The sequence below is a fragment of the Amblyomma americanum genome, chromosome 6 (genome assembly GCF_052857255.1).
Source record: "Amblyomma americanum isolate KBUSLIRL-KWMA chromosome 6, ASM5285725v1, whole genome shotgun sequence".
NCBI lineage: Eukaryota > Metazoa > Arthropoda > Arachnida > Ixodida > Ixodidae > Amblyomma > Amblyomma americanum.
Genome location: NC_135502.1, coordinates 77325242 through 77345423, shown reverse-complemented (window position 1 = coordinate 77345423; position 20182 = coordinate 77325242). Strand labels below are relative to the sequence as shown.

The window sequence follows — 20182 nt, the reverse complement described above, 5'->3', positions numbered from 1 at the left end:
TCAAAGGTTAAACCGGCGCCTTTCGGTGGCAAATGCAGTTATAGTGGCAATAATATTTTGCATTATTAAAAAAATTCCACGTTTTTCTGAGCATTTTCGTGGAAACAACAACGCGCTACCGTGTCTTTATTTCTCGATTTATTGAACTTGCAATTTTTTTTGTGACATCAGAATCACCCTGTATTTATTCTGTATTGCCCACTGCTAGCAGTGTTGGACTAAATGTTTACCTCGAAAACCTTCCATGAAGCCAACGGGCGTCCTCGTAAAACTTCCTGATTTGATTCGCTTGCGTCCGCGATGCGACTCACGTCGATGGTGCCATCAAAGCTTCTTCCCAATCTTCATTCCCTCCGCGCAGACCTCGTTCGCATGATGAAAGAAGTTGGTGACTACGATAAACTGCGTGAAGTGTGGCTGGCCTGGCACAACGCCGTCGGTCCGGCTGTGAAGGAGTACTTCATTCCCTACGTCACACTGGCCAACGAAGGAGCATCACTGGACGGTTAGTATGATAGTATTCTTCGGCACTTGTCAGCAGTACTTAGCAACACTCACTTCTGAGTTGTCATTTTAAATTGCCATGGTGGCCCAGCGGTTATGGCGCTCGGCTGCTGACCCGAAAGACGCGGGTTCGATCCTGGTCGCGGCGGTCGAATTTCGATGGAGGCGAAATTCTAGAGGCCCGTGTACTGTGCGATGTCAGTGCACGTTAAAGAACCCCAGTTGGTCGAAATTTCCGGAGCCCTTCACTACGGCGTCCCTCATAGCCTTAGTCGCTTTGGGACGTTAAACCTCCATAAACCATAAACCATTTTAAATTGTCAGGTCAGGTTAAGAAGAATTCACACCCGGCACTGAATTCCTATCCAGCGAAATTTGTCCTTGTCTTTCATGAGCCAACGTTGTTGGCTGGTCCCCATTCCACTACAGATAATTCAGAAGCGATAAATGATACGCGCACAATGAAATTTGTTGTATGTCCCGAAAGTAATACTTCTATCCTCCCCAGCTGATTTACTCTCAGTGTATCTACTCTATTGATTTTCAACTTCAATAGTGACTCTTATGATGTTTGCCGCTGAATTCGGCACCGGCTTCATATCGACATCGCCCTCATGAACAGTTATCCTGGCTAGACTGTGAGTGCCAGCTGCCATGTCTGCTGTCCCTAGGAACCAATGGAGCACTTATTATTCGAAAGCAGATGGTACAAGGAAGACAGGGCCAAATCCCGGCCAAATTTTGGAAGATCTGAGTCACAGCCCTTTGACTCTTACGCCCATGTTACACGGGCGCAAGGAATGATATTAATGCATATTTCCTAGGGGTATTTAATTCCGTTATTTTCCGGGCCTCTTTTAACGTTTAATGCCACTCATTCTGGGCCATGCTGGCAATTATTTGACGACAATGAAAAGAAAGTCGATTTAATATACACTGCCGAACGCGGTGCTCTCTCTTAGGCATGGTGGAGTATAAGATGGAGGCGGAGGAGGAGGACATAGATAAATGCCTCAGATTAGAGCTTGGTTAACTAGAAGTTCCTGGACCTTATTTATGTGGGAAGCACGGAGGCAGCGGGACAGCTTTCTTTTATACTTTTAGTTAGTGCTTCACGCGTACGTGGGTGGACGGCAGTGGTGGTTAGACATGCGAATATTTGCCTAGCAATCATTTTTTAGACTTATTTTAGTACTGTATAAGACCGAAGCAGAGGCTCTTGCAGAGACATGCATGGCACTAGGATTTTATTGCAGAGAATGCCGTCTTTGGCTTTTTTTGTAAGTCGGGAAAGTAATCACACGTCCCTTCCATAAGCGGCAACACTGTCGAAGCTGTCAGTTTCAGATTATGGATAAAAATGACGTCCGCCAAATAGATGTTGTAGAGTAGCCTTGTTCGGCTAAAGCTAGGAACAAAATGTTCATTACAATTATCACCTTGCCCGTTGGGTAAACGCAAGTGATCCTATACATGGCCTCAATAAATGTTTCAAGCATACAAACAACTATTGCCGCTCAATAGTACGCTGTTTTCTTTATGCCATTCATTCTAGACAATAGAGAGACAAGAACCAGCGTTGCTGCGGTGAGCTTAGAAAGCTGTGAGCAACGTTAGGTCTTAAGTTCTTCCGGGTGGCACCTCACACTTTGGCTTCAAAGCTTAAACTCATGACTCCACTCTTTTGCTCACAAGCAAGGGCACCGGTATTAGATGGACGTCCGGTACCCATTCAGGCTGTTAATGACATTCCGATTTCTCGCGTTCCTTTTTTGTAACGTTGATGCCCAGTGTCCTGTCTAGAATGTGCAGAAAGAATTTAAAACGATCGGTCGCGCATTTTTAGAGACTTAATTTTTGGTTTCCACCTTCTAAACATTTGCACCTTCTCCCTATACCCGTAACATGCAAAACAGCATTCAGGCGAGCGCAGGTCGGCAGAAGCTTCTGGAATTTCAGTTAACAGCCTATTTGTAGTTACTGCCACTTCTTGCGGTCCGCGCACATGTACAGTAATCTCGACGTGCTTGATTCAACATCGAATGTCTTTATTTGGCAGCGAAGCGACCAACCTATGGAATGCCCAAGAAGTAGCTGGCCGCGTAAAACGCTTTGAAGCTTAATTTGGGAAATTTTGAGAGGCTAGGAAGTGCGGTATTATTCACGCTGCAGCGTTGATAGTCCTCATACGCAATTCAATGAGGCATGTATTCACATATGCTACGTGTGAGTACGATTTTTTTTCCTGCTCACTGCATACAGATCAGAAGTGGCTGTTTTGTATTCAATCATTCTTTTTTTTTCCTCTGTACGTAAACTGCAGGATATGCAAACCTCAAGGATGCCTGGCTCAGTGACTACGAAACTGCCAACATGACGGAAATCGTGGATAAGTTATGGGAGGAGGTGTCCCCTCTGTACAAGAAACTGCACGCCTTTGTCAGAATGAAGCTGAGGGAGATATACCCAGGCCGCCTGCCGGCGGATGGCACCATACCAGCCCATCTCTTAGGTGAGTGCGTTAAGTGAGTTATAGCGCTTACAAGTTACCAGTGTGCTTGAAAGTGTTTCATAAAAAAGTCTGCGACAGAGAGCTTAGCCCACGCGCCTCCGTACATTGCTGTACAAAAAAGAACTTCGCCAGCAGCGTCGGGTTTGCAAGGCCGTCTATCACGCGGCTCTTCCGGAGACTGAAGAGCCCCGTTAGCTAAGCAAGCAATGATGAGGGGATGAGGGCTTTTCAGTAGTCAGGATAACACTACGGATGAAGCCAAGAGTCATTGCATGGTAACAAGGAAAACATAGGGACAGGTTTTTTTTCTTTCTAATGATGGGGTTGATTACAGTTGGAAATGGGCTGCGTAATCGTTTTTGATAGAAGGTGATTTTGCAGAAAGTTGAAAAAAAAGACAACCACGCCAGCCATCGGTGGGAACAGAACCCATCATCTGCGTACGTTGCGTGCAATGCTCTTTCATTATTTGTACTACGGTAGTGGCTGTCTGCCACTTTACTTTCGTGTGTATCTGTGTTACGTGTAGCCTAACCTTGAGAGTGCTCGCAAGGAACAACGTTCCTGTTGAACGAACGTCTTCAGCTGCGCGAACTCGCGTTTCTTAGAGCCGAGAGGCGTACGACTACGGAGCTGCGGCGGCTGGCCGCACAACACCTTCGTGAATGCGCTACATGCTTTCATTGATCAAGGAAGGCCAGTGGGTTATGTAATCGTCTAGCTACTAGTATTACTACCGCTGTCATATTTCCCTTCGAGGAGGAACAAAAAGGCCTCCATTTCTTTTTTTCCTACATGTCTCTGGAGATAGACAGTGCAAAGATTTAGCACAGCGTGTACTGGCTAGCGCTAGGCGCGGCTCGCGGTAAGCGGCAGCACTAGATGGTGCATGCTTTCCTAATAACGTCTAACATCACACACCAAACTTGCGATACAAATATGAATTTTAAAACTGCTGCCACAAATACGTCATGCCTCGACAGTCTACCAAAGTTAGCAAAGGCATCGTATAAATGATGGCATGCTGCAGCATTCATTTGTGTCCCCCGGAAACAGATCGCAAAGTAGAGGGGGCACAGAAGCCTCCCCCCGCTACGCAATTAACGGGGTCGGCTAAAGTCTAAGTCATTCAGCTAACTGGGAGTGCTGCACCTGTTTATTGCTGCATGTAACGACAGAAATGCACTTTCCGGTGTGCACGTGCAATCTTTGCCAAACACATACAGCCCAAAGGGCTGGCTTCCAGGCCGTGTAGCGCGGCTATTAAGCACAGTGCACAGTCCTAAGCCTGGGAGGGATGGGGGCTTAAGTTCATCCCGCTTTCGTAAGATTAGGATATCTGAGTCCGCAAGAGGAGCTGCGCTGAACGACTCAGAAGCAGGCCTCTTGGGCTGTGTACATTTGACAAAGGCTACATAAGAAACTGCGACTATGAAATTAACGCGTCTATGGACGAAGCTGTAGGATTTGCGCCAGAAGAAAGAACCGGTAGAAAAAGCAATGGGCGGAGTAGAGAATGAGCAGGAAATAAAAAAAATAATCCAAGAAGTGATTAGAGAGTGAAACACTTTGGGACACAACAACGGCAGCAGGAGAGCATCCGGGCTGCAAGATGAAGATACGATTGACGTATTCTCTTCGTAGCACATTCCGCGTGAAAAAGCGTAAAATCTTGCGTTCATTTCACGAAGATGCCGATTTCCTGTGTGCACTGGATTTCAGCTGAGACACCTCTCCACGAGCACAAAATAAACGCGAAGTTCATCTTTTTACTAATACTGATCCCTCAGAAAAATTTCTTTAGATAGTCTGTAGACTGTCCATAGACTTCTGTTTATAAAGTCTATAGACTCTTTATAGGCAACGTTGGACGCCAGATGTGGGGTTTGAATGGGGGACATAAGTACGTTCTCCCCACTCAATCGTGGCTGACACGGTTCAAACCCGCCCGGACCCCACCCCGTGATCGCGTACGCTACCGAGCGCTCGCCGACCACGGCGGGCCTTGCTCTGGGGGAACAAAGGAACAACACATTGGCTGACACAAACAGGCATTTATTGCTACAGAAACAATAACGCCAGCTAGCAACAAGGTACGCTAATGAATTGAGGTCGTCCGACTCACCAGCAAGGTTCCGAGCGAATGTTCGCCCGCGCTAGGGCAAGGGATATATACTCCGAAGGCCGGACGGGACGAGTACGGGAGCCTGTCTCCCCGTCGCTTCCTCGCCCCGCTGGCGAAGAGCGGAGCCGCGAGCGACACGTCCGCTCGGGCCGACGATCCCAGCCGAAGCCCCCCCCCCCCCCCCCCCACATCCCCCCCCCGGCCCCTCTCCCGCGCGCGGGCTTTGGCAGTCTCCGCGCAGCGATGCTGGCGCCCTCTCTTGCCAGTTAATGTAACTCACAAGAGAATGCGCTCAGCCTCGAGGTGAGACCGCCGCTGCACGGTGCCTCGCGGGAAAGCAAACTCAGGGGGCTGCAGGGCAGGTCCCCACAAGGCAAACCCTAAAAAACAGTCTATAGGCAACTGAAATCCTATAGATAGTCTATTAGCATTCTATAGATTTATGGCCATACACTTCAAGCGAACTTTTAGTAGCCAATAGACTATGAATAGACAAAAAGGAATCTCTATAGGAAGGAAATAAAGTCTAAAAGAAGTCTGTAGACTGTCTATAGACAATTTTTGTAAGGGATGTCAGCCTGTGAATTCAAAATCAGCGTGATGGACTTTTCCGGGTACAGTGAAGCACTTGTTCTCAATACGCAGTGACGTACATTTGCTGTCGCTATTTATTCCAAATATGTACAGGCGCACAAAAAACACAAACACACGATTTGCAATACACCAACTCGCCCAACAGTCCGCGCTCCTGAGCTATTTATTTGTTGCTCGCGTTGTAGATCACTCGCCGAGATTCGTTTTTCTCCGCAGGAAACATGTGGGCGCAAGACTGGAGCTCTCTTTACACTAGGCTCTCAGAAGAAAAAGCACCCCTTGACATCACAAAAACGATTCAAGAGCAGGTGCGTTCTCTAAAGGAACTTCCTTCTCTGCGTAAAAAACAAACATCAAAACGCTCTCGTGTTTAACTCGCGGCGGTTGCTTTACCTCCATTGCAGAAATGGAATGCCTCAAGGATGTTCCACGCGGCCGAGGACTTCTTTGCAAGCATCGGACTTGAGAAGATGACGCCGACGTTCTGGGAAAAGTCTATCATAACAAAGCCTGATGACAGAGACTTTCAGTGCCACGCGTCTGCTTGGGATATGCATGATGGCGATGACTTCAGGTAATCGTGAAGAACGATCTGTGCGCTCGTACGGTGTTTAGAAAATGAGATGTACAGGAATGAAGAAAATATTCTGCCACCTCTCGGTAGCTTCAGGTTACCGTTGACATCGCCCTTGTGACGAATGTGAAGGTCACCTTGACTACTGTTCAAAGAGGAACAGAGAGAAAAAAAGAAAACACGCCATTTATGCGGGTGTTCTAGGAAAGCCTCGGTGTATTTCAGCACTGCATGATAATCTTGAGAGCAGCTACCTACCTCACTGGCTGCGTTGCGTAAATTTTTTTTAAGGAAATAATGTTCACAGCTTGAAAAAAAACGGGTACTTAAGGCCATGGATTCTGAGCGTGTGTTTTGTTGTTGTTGTTGTTGGAGCGGCGCATTTTAAACGCAAAACACAAGCGCCATCAAAACAAAGAGGAAAAAGTTACAGACGACCAATGGAATTCATGCGGCAGGGTATGCATTAACATTAGTGTTCCCGCCTGACGATGGCGGGTGGCATGATCCAGTCCATCAATTACTGTGTGATGCGCCGCACACCCTCTCCACTCGATTGATCCAATCCATCAATCACAGTGTGCCCCTCGCTTCTCTCCCCGCCCCTTGGTTCTGATTGGCGCCTGCGGTTTCGCTCTCACCATCCCTCACCTCCTTCCGACTTGCCCTCTCTTAATCTCCACTTTCCTTCTGCCTTCTCCTCGTGATGTGTAGTGTTATGTGTTAAATGGCCTAGCGTAAGAGCAAATAACGTGTAATAGGATGTGTTACGTGAGCAGCTAGAAATCCCTCCAAATATTGGGAATCTGCAGGAGTAGTGAGGAGGCGGTGAAAAAGGAACTTAGTTGCGCTACAGAGCCCATTAAATTCCAAGCAACTCAAATAGCCCGTGTCAGGAGGCGAATTTAGTGCTATTTCCGACGAATGACATTAGCCAGGGTTGTCGTCCTTTCTTGCGTCGTTGTCACGTGACTGGAGCTGTGACGTCATCTGCAAATGTTTCCGGTGAGGATTCCCCGAGCAGCGGCTCAGCTATAAGTTCAGCGGCGGCGGATTGCTGTGCGCGCTGCCGAAGTTTAAACCCAATGGGCATCCGCCTCCGTTCGGCGTTGCATGTTCTGTCTGCGGTCGCCTATGGCAGAAATACCGTAGCAGCCGCGCTCAGAAGTCGCATTACCAAGAAGCGCAATCGTCGGCCCTTTTTTGTAATCCCCTGACCGATTTCTGCACTATTCCAGGATTAAGATGTGCACCGACCCCAGCATGGAAGAACTGCGCACCGTGCACCACGAGATGGGACACGTGGAATACTACATGCTGTACAAGCATCAGCATGTGCTCAACCGCCAAGGAGCCAACGAAGGTTGTCTTCTTACTCACCCCGTAATGAACGTTTCCGCGCGTCCGTGTTAAGCGACTGCTATCGACTCTGCCTGCTTTATTTGAGACGAACATTGCAGACGTTTGCTCGCTAGGCCACATTAAAGGCAGGCATTAAAACGGCTTAAACAATACGATGAATTTACGCCGACTGATTTCGGGTCACACTCCTTTTTTTTCTGTTTTGATTGAAGATCATTTGTAATTCGCACGCAGGGCCTGCCTGGCAATTTCTGGCGCGTAACGTATTAAATGCCCCACACAGCGGCGGATTTATGGTCAATTAATTGGGATGCGGGTGGATGAAGGTCCTTTCTTTGTCGAAAAAAATTTGGTCTTTCATGTCTTCCTGATATAAATTTCTCGTGGTGGGAGGGAGGGATCGGTGGCGAGGTGTGATGGTCGCAGTCGCGCTACACTCGTGAATAACCATGTTAGAACAAATTACATCTGCGGAAAGTTTGTCTTCACAAAATTTTCCGCTCTCACATGCAGTTGAGAAACAACCCACATAGGACCACTTCATTTTGTGTGCATGTGTACGTGTGTCTGATATTTGCGACCATGGCCCCGTCATTTCATAGATAATGCACACTAACCTGAATTTTTTTTAAATGCTGGGTTATCATAAATGGACTAGACGATGACAGGGCGGCAGCAATATGGAAAGCACGCGTTAGAGATTATTGTGTTCCCACGGCAAATGTGTATGCAAACCTGAGAAATTAAAAAAGGGGCGATAAACGATAAAGTCACATAAACAGCTGAATCGTCAAAGCGATAAGGCGAGCTTTTCATTATGAGGACCACTCGAAAGGCGATAGTTTTATTAGAGAGAAGAAAAATCTTAGGCTCCTCAAAAGATGTCTCCAATTAATAATGCCCTGTGAGGTCTCTCAGCCACTGTGAAAGAAACTTCTTGCGGAGGAATATTCTAGAAGCTACAAAGAAGCATTCCTCAATGCAAAATTTCTGCATATCTTGTTGACTTTCACCGCACAGGGTTCCATGAAGCTGTCGGAGACCTTATTGGGCTCTCAGTTGCAACTAAGACCCATTATGAGAAGCTTGGATTGATGAAGCCTACAGACAAATACAGTGAGTACTTACCATCAGCAGCATCTTTGCTCTTAAAATGTACAGGTGGTGTTAGTTCGCAAGACGTTTTCCAGTGTGAATGAAGTTCCTATGTGGTGAATTTGCGTGGGTCGTGGATGCACGTTTTTTTTTTTTTCGAAGCTCGTGGTAAAGAAGCTTCATACGTTCCTTGGGTTGCGAGTCAGACAAGCTACCCTTAGTCCATCGAGGCACATATGTTCTGCTTAATTAAAGGGAGACCTTGTCTTGTATCACGTGGTATGGCGTGTGCACTGATGTATTATGCTAAAGAGTGTGTGTAATTATAGAGAGGCACTAATTAAGAAACATAGCAAATAATCATTAACGCTGTCGCGTCATACCCTTAACACAGAGCTGAAGTGTCTCCCTAATTTGTCTTTCTGCAGACCCTACTGACATCCTGCTCATGTCGGCGCTCACCAAAATTGCCTTCTTGCCTTTCGGGTACATACTTGACAAGTGGCGGTGGACTATCTTTACCGGGGAGACGCCTTTCGAAAAAATGAACGAGAAATTCTGGGAGTACAGGCAAGTATTTCGCATTTAGACCCATAAATATTGTTCCCGGTAAAAACATCTTCCACTGCACTACTGAGCCATTTCCTAGCAGAGGCGACTCGCTAAACGCTCGTGTGTTCGCTGACCACCTGTCGCATTTGTTCGACAGGCTGCAAATTGCCTGCCGGATTTTAAGTGCCACAGGGACTTCAACAGCCGTGTTCCATTAGGCGTTACGTCGATGGCGTGGCTTCTGCTGCAGCGAAGTCACATATGGCAACGGGCTTAACATATTTAAGTTGTACATGAGGTTAATCACATAAACGTAGTACCGAAATTTTGACTAAAATTTCTGGCAACGCCAGGTGGCATGCACCCACATATTGAAGTGTTTTATTTACTTGTTTGTTTGCTCATTCACGTGTTCTCCCCTTATTTGTATCCGAGTTCTTTTTTTTTTTATTACGTATGCAGCGAAGCATTTCGAGCCGTTTCTGTCTTTTGATATAACAAATAACTCGAAGCAATGTATTTCAGTGTGAGGTTTGAATGGAAAACCACAAATAGGCACTGCGTTTTCGCAGTCATGTAAAAAGAATTAATTTATACCCTTTCTGAATGTTCAATTTATTTTCCGCGTGCGTTTGCTCAATATTATGCACCTGGTACTCACTGCACGACCTCGTAACACCTACGTATACGTGCTACCTGTGGTGTTTTTCCTGCAGGATCAAATATCAAGGCGTGTCCCCTCCTGTTAAACGCAACGAGTCCTTCTTCGATGGCGGTGCCAAGTACCACGTGGCACTTCATGTGCCGTACCTCAGGTGAGTTCCGCAGGCGACGGGCCCGGGAACAAAATCGAGAACTTTATGTGTGCTCATGCCGGGCGGGTCTCAGGGAATAGCCTCCCCTATCCTAACGCTCACCTTTTCTGGATATCACACGCTGCAATGTATGACTTGTAAACTTTTTCTCACACTCGGACCGGGCAGTTCTAGCGACCAAAAAGTCAGTAGAGTACACTAAAAATTCAAAATTTTTCCGGTAATTTTGCATGCTCAGCATCGCTTAGCACGCGGTGCCGGGCGCGCAAATTGAAAGATTTTTTATTCTGATTTTCTGCGCGTGTCAAGGAGAGATTTGCTATTGAACGCTTACGCTGACACTCTTATGTTTTTGCCTAGAGTTAAATAAATAAAGCATGGTTCATAAGGGACAGCCGCATACCTCCAAGCGCCGGTCCGAGAGTCGCCTGTAAATCAGGCCCAGATTTCATAATGGAGGCTCTGTAAGGCTGCGTTTGGCTGCCCAACCTGTATTGGTGTCGCTCAGGAGTGCAGGCAAAAATTGCTTCAAGAATTTTTTTTTATCAACGCTCAACATGTTCTTGTGCCCTAAATAGCTCGGCGTAAGCTCTTTGCATACAAGCATCTTTCGTCGCTTCCTTGATTTTATCTGATCAAGAGATTTAATTTTTGATTAGAGGTGGCGCTTCATGGCGCACCTTTGATATCCATTCCATACAAACCGGCGATCTTCAGCACTAGTCCGTATTTACCTGCGACTCTGTTGTGTTTTCTTTTGCCTTACCAGGTACTTCGTGTCATATATGCTGCAGTTCCAATTTCACGAACATCTCTGCACGACTACGAATAAAATTGACGGCACCCATCCTTTCCACGAATGCGACATTTATGGAGAGAAGAACGCTGGTGAAATTCTCAGGTAATAAGAATACGTGTATTCACATTACTGGTTGCGCGCAGATCGCTTCAAAAAAAAAATCTTTTCCAAGAAACTCCCTAGGCGCGACGAAGTGACAGCCAGCGTTGAACCGCTTTTATAAAAAAAATAGGAAGGAGTGTCGACATGTTAGTCTTGACGCATGGCTAACAACACACTTTTAGTGCCGCCGAGAAACACTGAACTTCTTGTCGGTAGTCGAAAGAACAATTTAGCACTTCGCGACACTTGAGTTCTCACCAAGCGCACTGTGCGTATTCATGAGGTGCAACTATATCTAGAGTACTGTTCGAGCGCCATGTGAACGACCGCATATAACTGTTGAAAAAGATGACTACGTAATCATATATCTGGCCCGGGATAATATAGCAGTTTCGCTCCAGTTACAATGTTCTCATTTAATTTGTTGCGTTGTTTGTCACTGGCTGAAACCACGCCATGCCTCCGTTGTAGCTGGGACCTGCGGAAAATAAGGACTGATTGTAGTGTAAAAAGGAGTAATAATTAATAATAATTGGTTTTTGGCGGAAAGGAAATGGCGCAGTATCTGTCTCATATATCGTTGGACACCTGAACCGCGCCGTAAGGGAAGGGATAAAGGAGGGAGTAAAGGAGAGCCGATACAAATGTGCGGGCCGTCAACACTAGTTGCAGGGAGTCCAGGGACGAGCCTTTTTTTGCGCAGCGATTCCAATGACGTGTCGTACTTGTTGGCTGCCAAGAGCGCGTAATAACGATGACTTTTTTTTTTCAGGAACGGATTGTCGCTGGGCCGCTCCAAGCCGTGGCCCGAAGTCCTGGAAATCATGGCCGGTACGAACCAAATGTCAGCCTCGTCTCTGAAGAAGTACTTCGGGCCGCTAGAGAAATGGCTGGACGAGCAGATCAAGAACGAGAAGGTTGGCTGGGACGATGCAAACGGTGAGAAGGAGCGTCGCGCTGTTTTAGTGCGCTATAGCACCTGTAGCGTTCTCCGCATTTAGCCCTGTTGTGTGTTGGAAGCCTGCTTCTGAGAGGTGACCCACCCGCCACGTTGGGCAATCGGCAATGTGCCCGGTGACTATATATACAACTGGGCAGCTTGTGGTAACGTCACAAGGTCACGTGAACTAGGTGGCAGGTCGACGATAAAAAACGCATAACAATGACCAGACAGCGCTAGCGCAACTAATTTGGATTTAGCCTATAACTACGCAAATCGACCGTCATTTTTTTTTTCGTGATTCAGTTAGTGAATTAAGCATTTACATCAGGATTGTAAGTCTTTATGTTACTTTTTAGCTACCTTGATTAGAACTTCTTTTTAGGTGAATTCGAGGTGTTCCAGCCACACGCTTTTATATTGTAGTTTTTGATCTGCTGGGTATTAAACAACACGAAGGGTTAAAAAAACCGGTGCTGTCCGCATTAAACTGTTTCATGTGACATATAAAATAAATAAGTGAGGCAATGTCAATGAGACTTTTTCAGCCGGGATATTTTCAGCCGTACGCCCAACAACGGAACCTGTAAAGCACGCTACTAATTCATATGTTCTGCATTACTGCTATTTAGTATGCTCGAAACCAGACGAACTGGATAACCTCTCGATGGGGCCAGTGTTCGCATAACCATCGATTTGATTAAATGCGTGACAGTTAGATTACTTCGCGCCCTAATGCGGCGAAACGGTCATCGTAAAGCAAGCACACTTCTACTTTACCGCACTATAAGTTGTATATACGGCCAGAAAACACAAACGCGCTTTCCTATAAAGCCCTCTCCTATCAGTACAATAGCTGTTTTCTGCATGAGTTTCTACATTCTTCTTTCTGTCTTCCCCTCCCGTAATCTCTGTTTTCATGATCAGAGCAGCCTCCAGGAGAAGCGCCTTGCTGACATGATGGCCGTTTCTTCCTTCGCTAATTTCTCCCACTTGCCCTGGATATCAAAGCACCCGTGATGACTGCCATTTTCAGCGCAGATACCGGGACACTCAGAGGTCACTCGGTTCAAGTTAGGGCGTCACTCAAACGATCGTTTTGGGTTTTCAAAATTCCTTTACGATTCAGGTTCCGTGAAGACAGCTCAGTAAAATTGTTGCAGCATGTTTGGCTACTACACTTAACGGTCTCTGAAAGCGCGTTTGATAATTCGCGCTTAAGAACAGTTAGTTGCAAACAGTCGAGTAGCTGAGCGTAAATTGGCGCAAAATTACCATGTTGCCGGCTAGAGTATCTCCCCTCTTAATTTTAATTTAAGCTTCCGTTAGTTGTATGAGGCGCACATGTCATAATAAGATAACCTGAACATTAGACAGCCGCCGCGGTGGCTAAGTGGTTATGGCGCTCGGCTGCTGACCCGAAAGACGCGGATTCGATCCCGGCAACGGCAGCCGAATTTTGACGGAAGCGAAATTCTAGAGGCCCGTGTACCGTGCGATGTCAGTGCACGTTAAAGAACCCCAGGTGGTCGAAATTTCCGGAGCCCTTCAGTACGGCGTCCCTCATAGCCTGAGCAGCTTTGGGGCATTAAACCTCCATAAAACAAGTAAAGAAATTGACAATATGTGACAGTGTCAGAGGTTTGCACAATACTGGCTGCAGTGCTTGTGACATAATGGGGCTATTAATCACACATCCGCGATGCGCTCATCCGCTTTATATGCGCACAGGAATGGCCGCATCCTGCAGAGTAATCGCTCGTACTTTTCTTCACTGTGGGCTCCAAATATTCTGAGCCACACAGAAAACCGTTAGAAAAATGTTTGATGCACTTTTTTCGTTCACTTTTTCTTCGCAGCAATGAATGAAACTTGTTTCAAGTCACATAAGATTCGTTCCCTTCCTTGGTTTTCCTCCACAGTTCAAGACTACATGGGCTCGCCATCATTCGCCAACAAGGTTGATCTCTCAGCAGGGACAGTCCTGGCTTCAGTGATGGTCGTCTTGTTCTGCCGGGCGTACGGGTCGTTATGATGCACTGGAACCTGCACGTTTGGCAATACTTCTGCGGGCCACTGCCCACGGAAACTGGTGCTGTTGCCGTCGCCATCAGTGATGGCACTGGAGGTGTTTTTCCCGAGTTCAGTTTTACTTACCATGTTCTGTCATGCTCACTGCCGCGCCTCAGTTGAATTCCTGTATACGAAAAGCGAGTTTTTAACGGTGCAACTACATATCTAAATGCGGCCTGTTACGCCATTCTCCGTGTCTACAGTGTAAGGAAGCGATGATAGTAACAGAAAACATAGCGCGCCCTCTATTATTTATAAACCATACTCAAATAAGGTTTTACTAAGGCAGCATTAAATTGGTATAATCTGACATTGAGTGAGATAACGTGATTTACGACCTCTCGTTTCATTTCCTGAGGAAGTACTACCATGTAGAGTTTGAGCCCTACTTAACCGTGGCAGTTTCAGAGTCAACTGCAGAATTCAACTGCGGTGCACTGCTCTATATCTGAATTGCAGTTACCTTTCACCTCAGATCTTTAATTTCCATATATAACAGCCTTGAGCTCTGAAAGCGATGAATGCAAATCGGTTATGTTTACCATAAACATAATCTAACAGTTTTTATTGTAGTGGAACACTGATGCAATAGTACTAGTCATTTCTCCTGTGCCAAGTAAAAGTTCGCAATACCGTGACTTCGATGCCCATTACTTTAACCCTTTCATGAAGGCACATAAATACTGTGAACCATCGAATAACGAATACTTATATGCGACTCAGTCCTCGGGTAGGCTTTGGACAAAATTTCGAGTATTTCTCGCATACCGTAAATTTCACGCAATTTTTCGCCGTGAAATCGTGCACGAGAATGCGAATACCAATTCATGTTCAAAACTTACAGCAAATATAGATGATTCTATTGTGTACATTTCAAGAGCGGCTCATGTAGAAGTCTGTTGTTGTAGGTCAGGTGTTTACATGCTTGCCTAATGTCGCTGTGAATGCTCTGCTGTAATTTGATGCGGCATGGGCTAGCTTTACATATATTTTATTTTCTTCACGTGCTTCAGTTTGCTTTATCATGGGTTTGTTTTGTTTCTGTTCTAAGCTTTTTCTTTTCTGTAAATCCCTGACTACTTTTTCATCCTAGTTATAAAATATATTTCAATTAGTAGCGTTGCATATCATGACGCATCATGATGCAGAAACGGTTCCTGATACAGCATGCAAACGTTGTGACGCGTGCAGATACATAAATGTGTTAAGAAATGTGCTTCAGGTCGTTGACTATCGGACTAAATAGAATTCCAATGTCACAAAGAGAGAGGGCAAGAAACCTGTACTAGTGCGATATCGAGCCTACCGTTCAGAAAAAAAGTTGAGAATTATTTATTTGTATTTAATATGGCGATTAATCGACTCGTAATTCGATTCGGCTTCCAAAATTGCTACTCGTGCACGCTATTCTATCTTGAAACCAACCTCAGGTTTGTGGTTCAATTATACAAGCATCTTGTCAGTGTAGATAAGCTTGTTGTCGCTGTCGTACTTGCGGTGAGGTTTGACCCGATGCGCCTTTGTAGCTCCTTATAGATGCTAGCATCTGACTGCGTGCTCCGTACGTACCATTCGCAGATGCCGCTTTGTGAACATTCGACATCGGGAATCTTCTTTCAGTCCAGATAAATGTGTGCACTTTGCAAGTGCAGTACATGCAGTGCAAGGCTATCTTGTCAAAGACAGTCGTTGGGTATTGAAAGCAAAGAAAAGATTGTCCTTTCGTTATAAGGTAAATTCTAAACACAAATACGCCTATATGGAAGTAAAAAGGAACTAATACTGTCTTCTATCACACCCACTTTTATATAAAGGTGTGCGCTAGGGGACAGTTTACCCACTTTTTACTCATTTATGTTTAGAGTGTAGCCAGAATTGCAAGCCCAAAAAATTGCGTTCTCTTCGGGTTCTTGTTTCCTCCGGCCTCATTATATGCCATACCAGGATGAGCAGCGATCGCTCTTTATTGTTTTAAAAACAGGCCACTAGTCACAGCTAGCGAAATAACCAACGAATAAAAAAACCACAGCGGTTGTTCACTACACATTATGGTTTTTGCTTTAAGTATGCTTTCAGGTATAAGACAGAATTTATATCATTTTCCTTGTTATTGTCCTTGTAAATGTGACATGTACTGGATAATTGAAAGGAAAATAAAGATGCTTCATTATTTCCAGTCCTGTCTCCTTCAGAGTACAACCGACCGCCAAGCCCGCAAGAATTCAGTAAGCATACCTTGTAAAGAGCGCTTAGGTGGGTGAGGTCAATGTTGTTATGAGGATTCATGTGAATCAAATGCATGCCTGCTGTGCCAAGCTTTGTTGTGGAACTACTCATCCTCATTAGCCGTCCTGAACAAGACAGTTACGAGCAATGAAGGGTTTACAAGCGGATAACCTCAATATGTTTTCGCTTTGTCAAGCCGGTACATGTGGCCCGTGACGCGCCTAAAATTACAGCGAAAAGAACGATCATCAAGCTCTATGGTCTAAATTACCACAGGTGGAACTTGGATTAGCAGAAAAGCGCTGTAATCAGTGTTTCAGGTAACCCAGGACAGTAGCCGTTTTTGTACCTCTAATGAGCTTACAAAAGTCATCTAAGGCAGAACATATGTGAAAGACATCATCCTGACATCAGTCATACACACGTGAAGCATAACGAATTTTTAATCTGCAGCGAAGATTTGAAGAACACGTATACTTTTTCTTCGTAGCAGTATGGCTGCGTTAAAGAGGGTGTAATTGTAAGAATTTATTTCTTTCGTCTTTGCAGTTTTAGCACCGTAGTAAACTCCAGTTCAGATGAGTCTTCGCGCTATCTCACACGTACCTCCTGTTGCAAAAAGTTACATTCCGGCGCACCGACCGGCGGAGTGGCGCGGTCGACTTTTGCAACAGACGGTATCTTACCGCGCGTGCAGATACGAAATACTACTGTCACCTAATCAACTACATTCGTTGCCCAATATGCGTGCCAGACGATTAAAAAGAGAGCCAGGCATTAAGCTGCGCTGCCATTTTGCTGGGGTCACCATACTGAGTGGAGAGGAACAAACGCTGACGATTTTATTTTCCTTGACAATGGAGAAAATGCAGTTTATGTACATGGAAACCGATAGTAATGCAACGCTGAATGCGAAAAGTACATCTAATGTTCGTATGAAATCGTTCTCAACGGTTTTAAATCAAACAGCCAGTACGCATTGTCAGCACGTACAGTAGTGAAGGTGTTTTAAGCTGCAAAAATTTCTCTGTACTTCGCATTCTGCCGGTTGAAGGACTTCAGAGAAACAGAGAATAAATAGCAAAGAGCTATATGAACAAAAAGTTGGACATGTTGGCCTGGTTCTATTATAAGATTGCGAAAAGAACGAGTACAAAAGGCGAATTAAAGACACCACCGGCGCTGATTCACAAGCGAAGTTTTATTGCGGACACATGTAGCCGTACCGTTTCCACTGAAATAACGATACTCCCCATTGATTTTTTTTTTCACACAAACATGTTAAACTTCTCGCACCGTGGCCTTCAGGTATGCCAACTAACGGTCTCCCCGAGACAGTGATGGTTTCCTCATCACTGTTTGAAAAGTACGGTTTGAAAAGACGTTTTTAAAAGTATTCGAAAACTTGAGAACGTATTCGATTAATTTCGAATAATCATGAAAATGCACTATCTGTTTCTTCCGGATAATGGCATAGTATGATATTCCGCACGCTGTTGAAAATTTCGGATATTCACACACTCATAGCTATAGACTTAATAAACGAAACGCCCAGGCGAATCCTGTATAGGCGACTGCGGTACCGCTAACCTAGGTTGCGTGGCATGAGAAAGTCGCAAGTTGGATTGAACAGAGCCCAGAGAACAATGCTTGGATACGCCAGAAAATTGTATGAAAGAAGAAAACATGAAGCGCCGACCCTCGCTCATTTTGACAAAACGTCCCAATTTTGACGTTCAAACGCAAGCAAGTGCCGTTCAAATTGCAGAACAGCAGCCGAAACGCCCTCTCCTCCTACGAAGCGAAATATAGTCCCCGGTTGCAGTTACTAGTTTTCTCTTAAAACATAGTATCCTGTCAGTATTTCTTATCAAATGTATTTCTAATACAACTGCACTCTTTCAACGTAGAAAATCAAAGAAAAAAAAAACAAACTAGCAGAGGTTTAACGCTCGTTAAACCAAGTGATATGAGGGAAAGCTCTGTTAAGCATGCTTACGCGCGGTTTGGCGCCGAAGTCCGGGCGAGCGCAGCTGCGGCGCCTCTCCACTGCGAGTCACGTGGTATGACGTCACTTGCCACACCTCCGCTCCCCCTGCTCAAGGCCAAACGCACGCCAAAATTGACCTTGGGAGTGGTAGTGCGACGAGCAGAGCTTTCGCTCTAAAACAGGAGGGGACACTTCAGCAATTGCGGAATTGGTAATTGCAGAATTGGTTACCGGGTTTACATTCATGGATCGCTGTGAGTTCTCATGCAACTTCTGGCGCAGTGGTGCAGCCACCGGAAGGGCTTGTGTGGCCCAGGTTGATCTTACCGAGCAACCTCTCGCGACCGAATCATTTAACTGCCACGTGCCACGGTGGTCAGTATGCTCACAATCCGGTGGGCAGGTTGTGATGACACCACAAGGTCACGCGACCTAGGTGGCTCACCTAGTTTGCCGGAGCGGCCGGAGCGGCTGCGAGGCCGGACAATTTCAGTGCGAGAGCACTACTTCACGAGGTCCAACCGGCTCATCGAGTTTGTGCGAAGCTTGGCTGATCTCGCGCTGCGCATTGCACAAGGCTGTCTTCATCATCTCTCTTCTGCGACGCGAACAACAACAAAAAAAGATCAGCTTAGCCTCAATCACATCGTAACCTGAGTTTGATATCGCCGCCGGATGTGCCGACGACTCAGCAGAAGCATGCGATGGTGAAAAGCGAGCCGGGTCCATCTAGCAACTTGGCCAAACGAGATGAAAAATTTGCGCATAAGCGACGGAAGTGTCAGGCTACGGCAGCAGCCGAAACACCAGAACAGCGAGCCGTTCGCCCTGAGAAACAGCGAAACCGAAAACGGGCAAGACAAGAGTTACTGCGTGAACAGAGCCGCCAACGTCTCACCGCGGAACTGAGCGAACGACAGGTAAACTCTGAAATGCGGTTGGGCCAAGTATCAGCGAGAGTTTGTGCGAAATCCGTTCAGCTATCCGTGCCACGTATGCGATCGATTGCGGCATCTCAAAGATCTGGACACGGTAAGCGAAGCCATGCATCCGACATTGCTGCTTACTTTCCCCTAGACAGGCGTAGCCATGGTGAAGTTGTGCAAAGCTTGTAAAGCTTCGCTACGTAAACAGACGGTGCCGCTGTAGAGCGTGAGCAACGGCTATAAGTATCCGCCGATCCCTCCCGATTTGCCTCCGCTAAATGACTTGGCAGAACGCATGCTTTCCTTCCAGTATACCATTTATGCAGATGCGTCAATTGCTATACTCAAGCCACAGACAATTCGGAATAAAGGGACCGGCCGTCAACGTTTCGGTGGTCACGGGCGAGATGCTGAAGGCTCTGCCTCGCAATTTGGACAAGCAAGGAAAACCGTGCTTTCGCGCGTCTAACAGGGTTCAATATTGCTTGAAACCCTGCATTTTTTCCGACATTGGGGTACTAACGCCCTCACGTTAAAACAGTTTTCTCGATTACAACGAATCTGATAGGCGCGTGTTGCAAGAAGCTTCCAAAGATGGCTAAAGCTACACCGGCGACGGAGGGAATCTGCCGGGCAGACAGCAATACGGCAGACGGCTGGGCGCACCGTCGCGTAGACCGAACTATATGGCGGAAGGACAGTTACGCAATTCGCAACACATCCACAATTCTAATGCGGACAGTTTACAGAGCCGTACCATATTATAAATTACACCTTTTATTTGTTCTTTTTCCTGTTGCTAGTAGCAGGCATGCAGGCAACTTCCTAACTAAATCATGCTTTCATTTTTATGCAACTTTTATGCTTAGCATCTGATAACAAAAACCACTTTGTATTCTTCGGCTGCTGCTGTCGTAGACCCCTACGTTTCTTCACACCATACAGAACCGTGGTTAGCCGCCCCGTTGGCTCAGTGGTTATGGTGCTCGGCTG

At 46.1% G+C, this 20182-nt stretch overlaps 1 protein-coding gene across 1 annotated transcript in view; it reads left to right on the top strand.

The window, feature by feature from the left end:
- The window catches only part of LOC144093752 (angiotensin-converting enzyme-like), a 34682-nt gene extending 18459 nt beyond the window's left edge, over positions 1-16223 (top strand). The window contains exons 5-15 of the mRNA XM_077627449.1: positions 362-505; positions 2828-3016; positions 5952-6043; positions 6140-6309; positions 7548-7672; positions 8692-8787; positions 9195-9336; positions 10035-10133; positions 10903-11034; positions 11807-11973; positions 13897-16223. Coding sequence (XP_077483575.1) covers positions 362-505; positions 2828-3016; positions 5952-6043; positions 6140-6309; positions 7548-7672; positions 8692-8787; positions 9195-9336; positions 10035-10133; positions 10903-11034; positions 11807-11973; positions 13897-14009 — 1469 coding nt within the window. The 3' untranslated portion in view covers positions 14010-16223. The remainder of the gene's footprint in view (positions 1-361; positions 506-2827; positions 3017-5951; positions 6044-6139; positions 6310-7547; positions 7673-8691; positions 8788-9194; positions 9337-10034; positions 10134-10902; positions 11035-11806; positions 11974-13896) is intronic.
- Positions 16224-20182: the final 3959 nt, after the last annotated feature.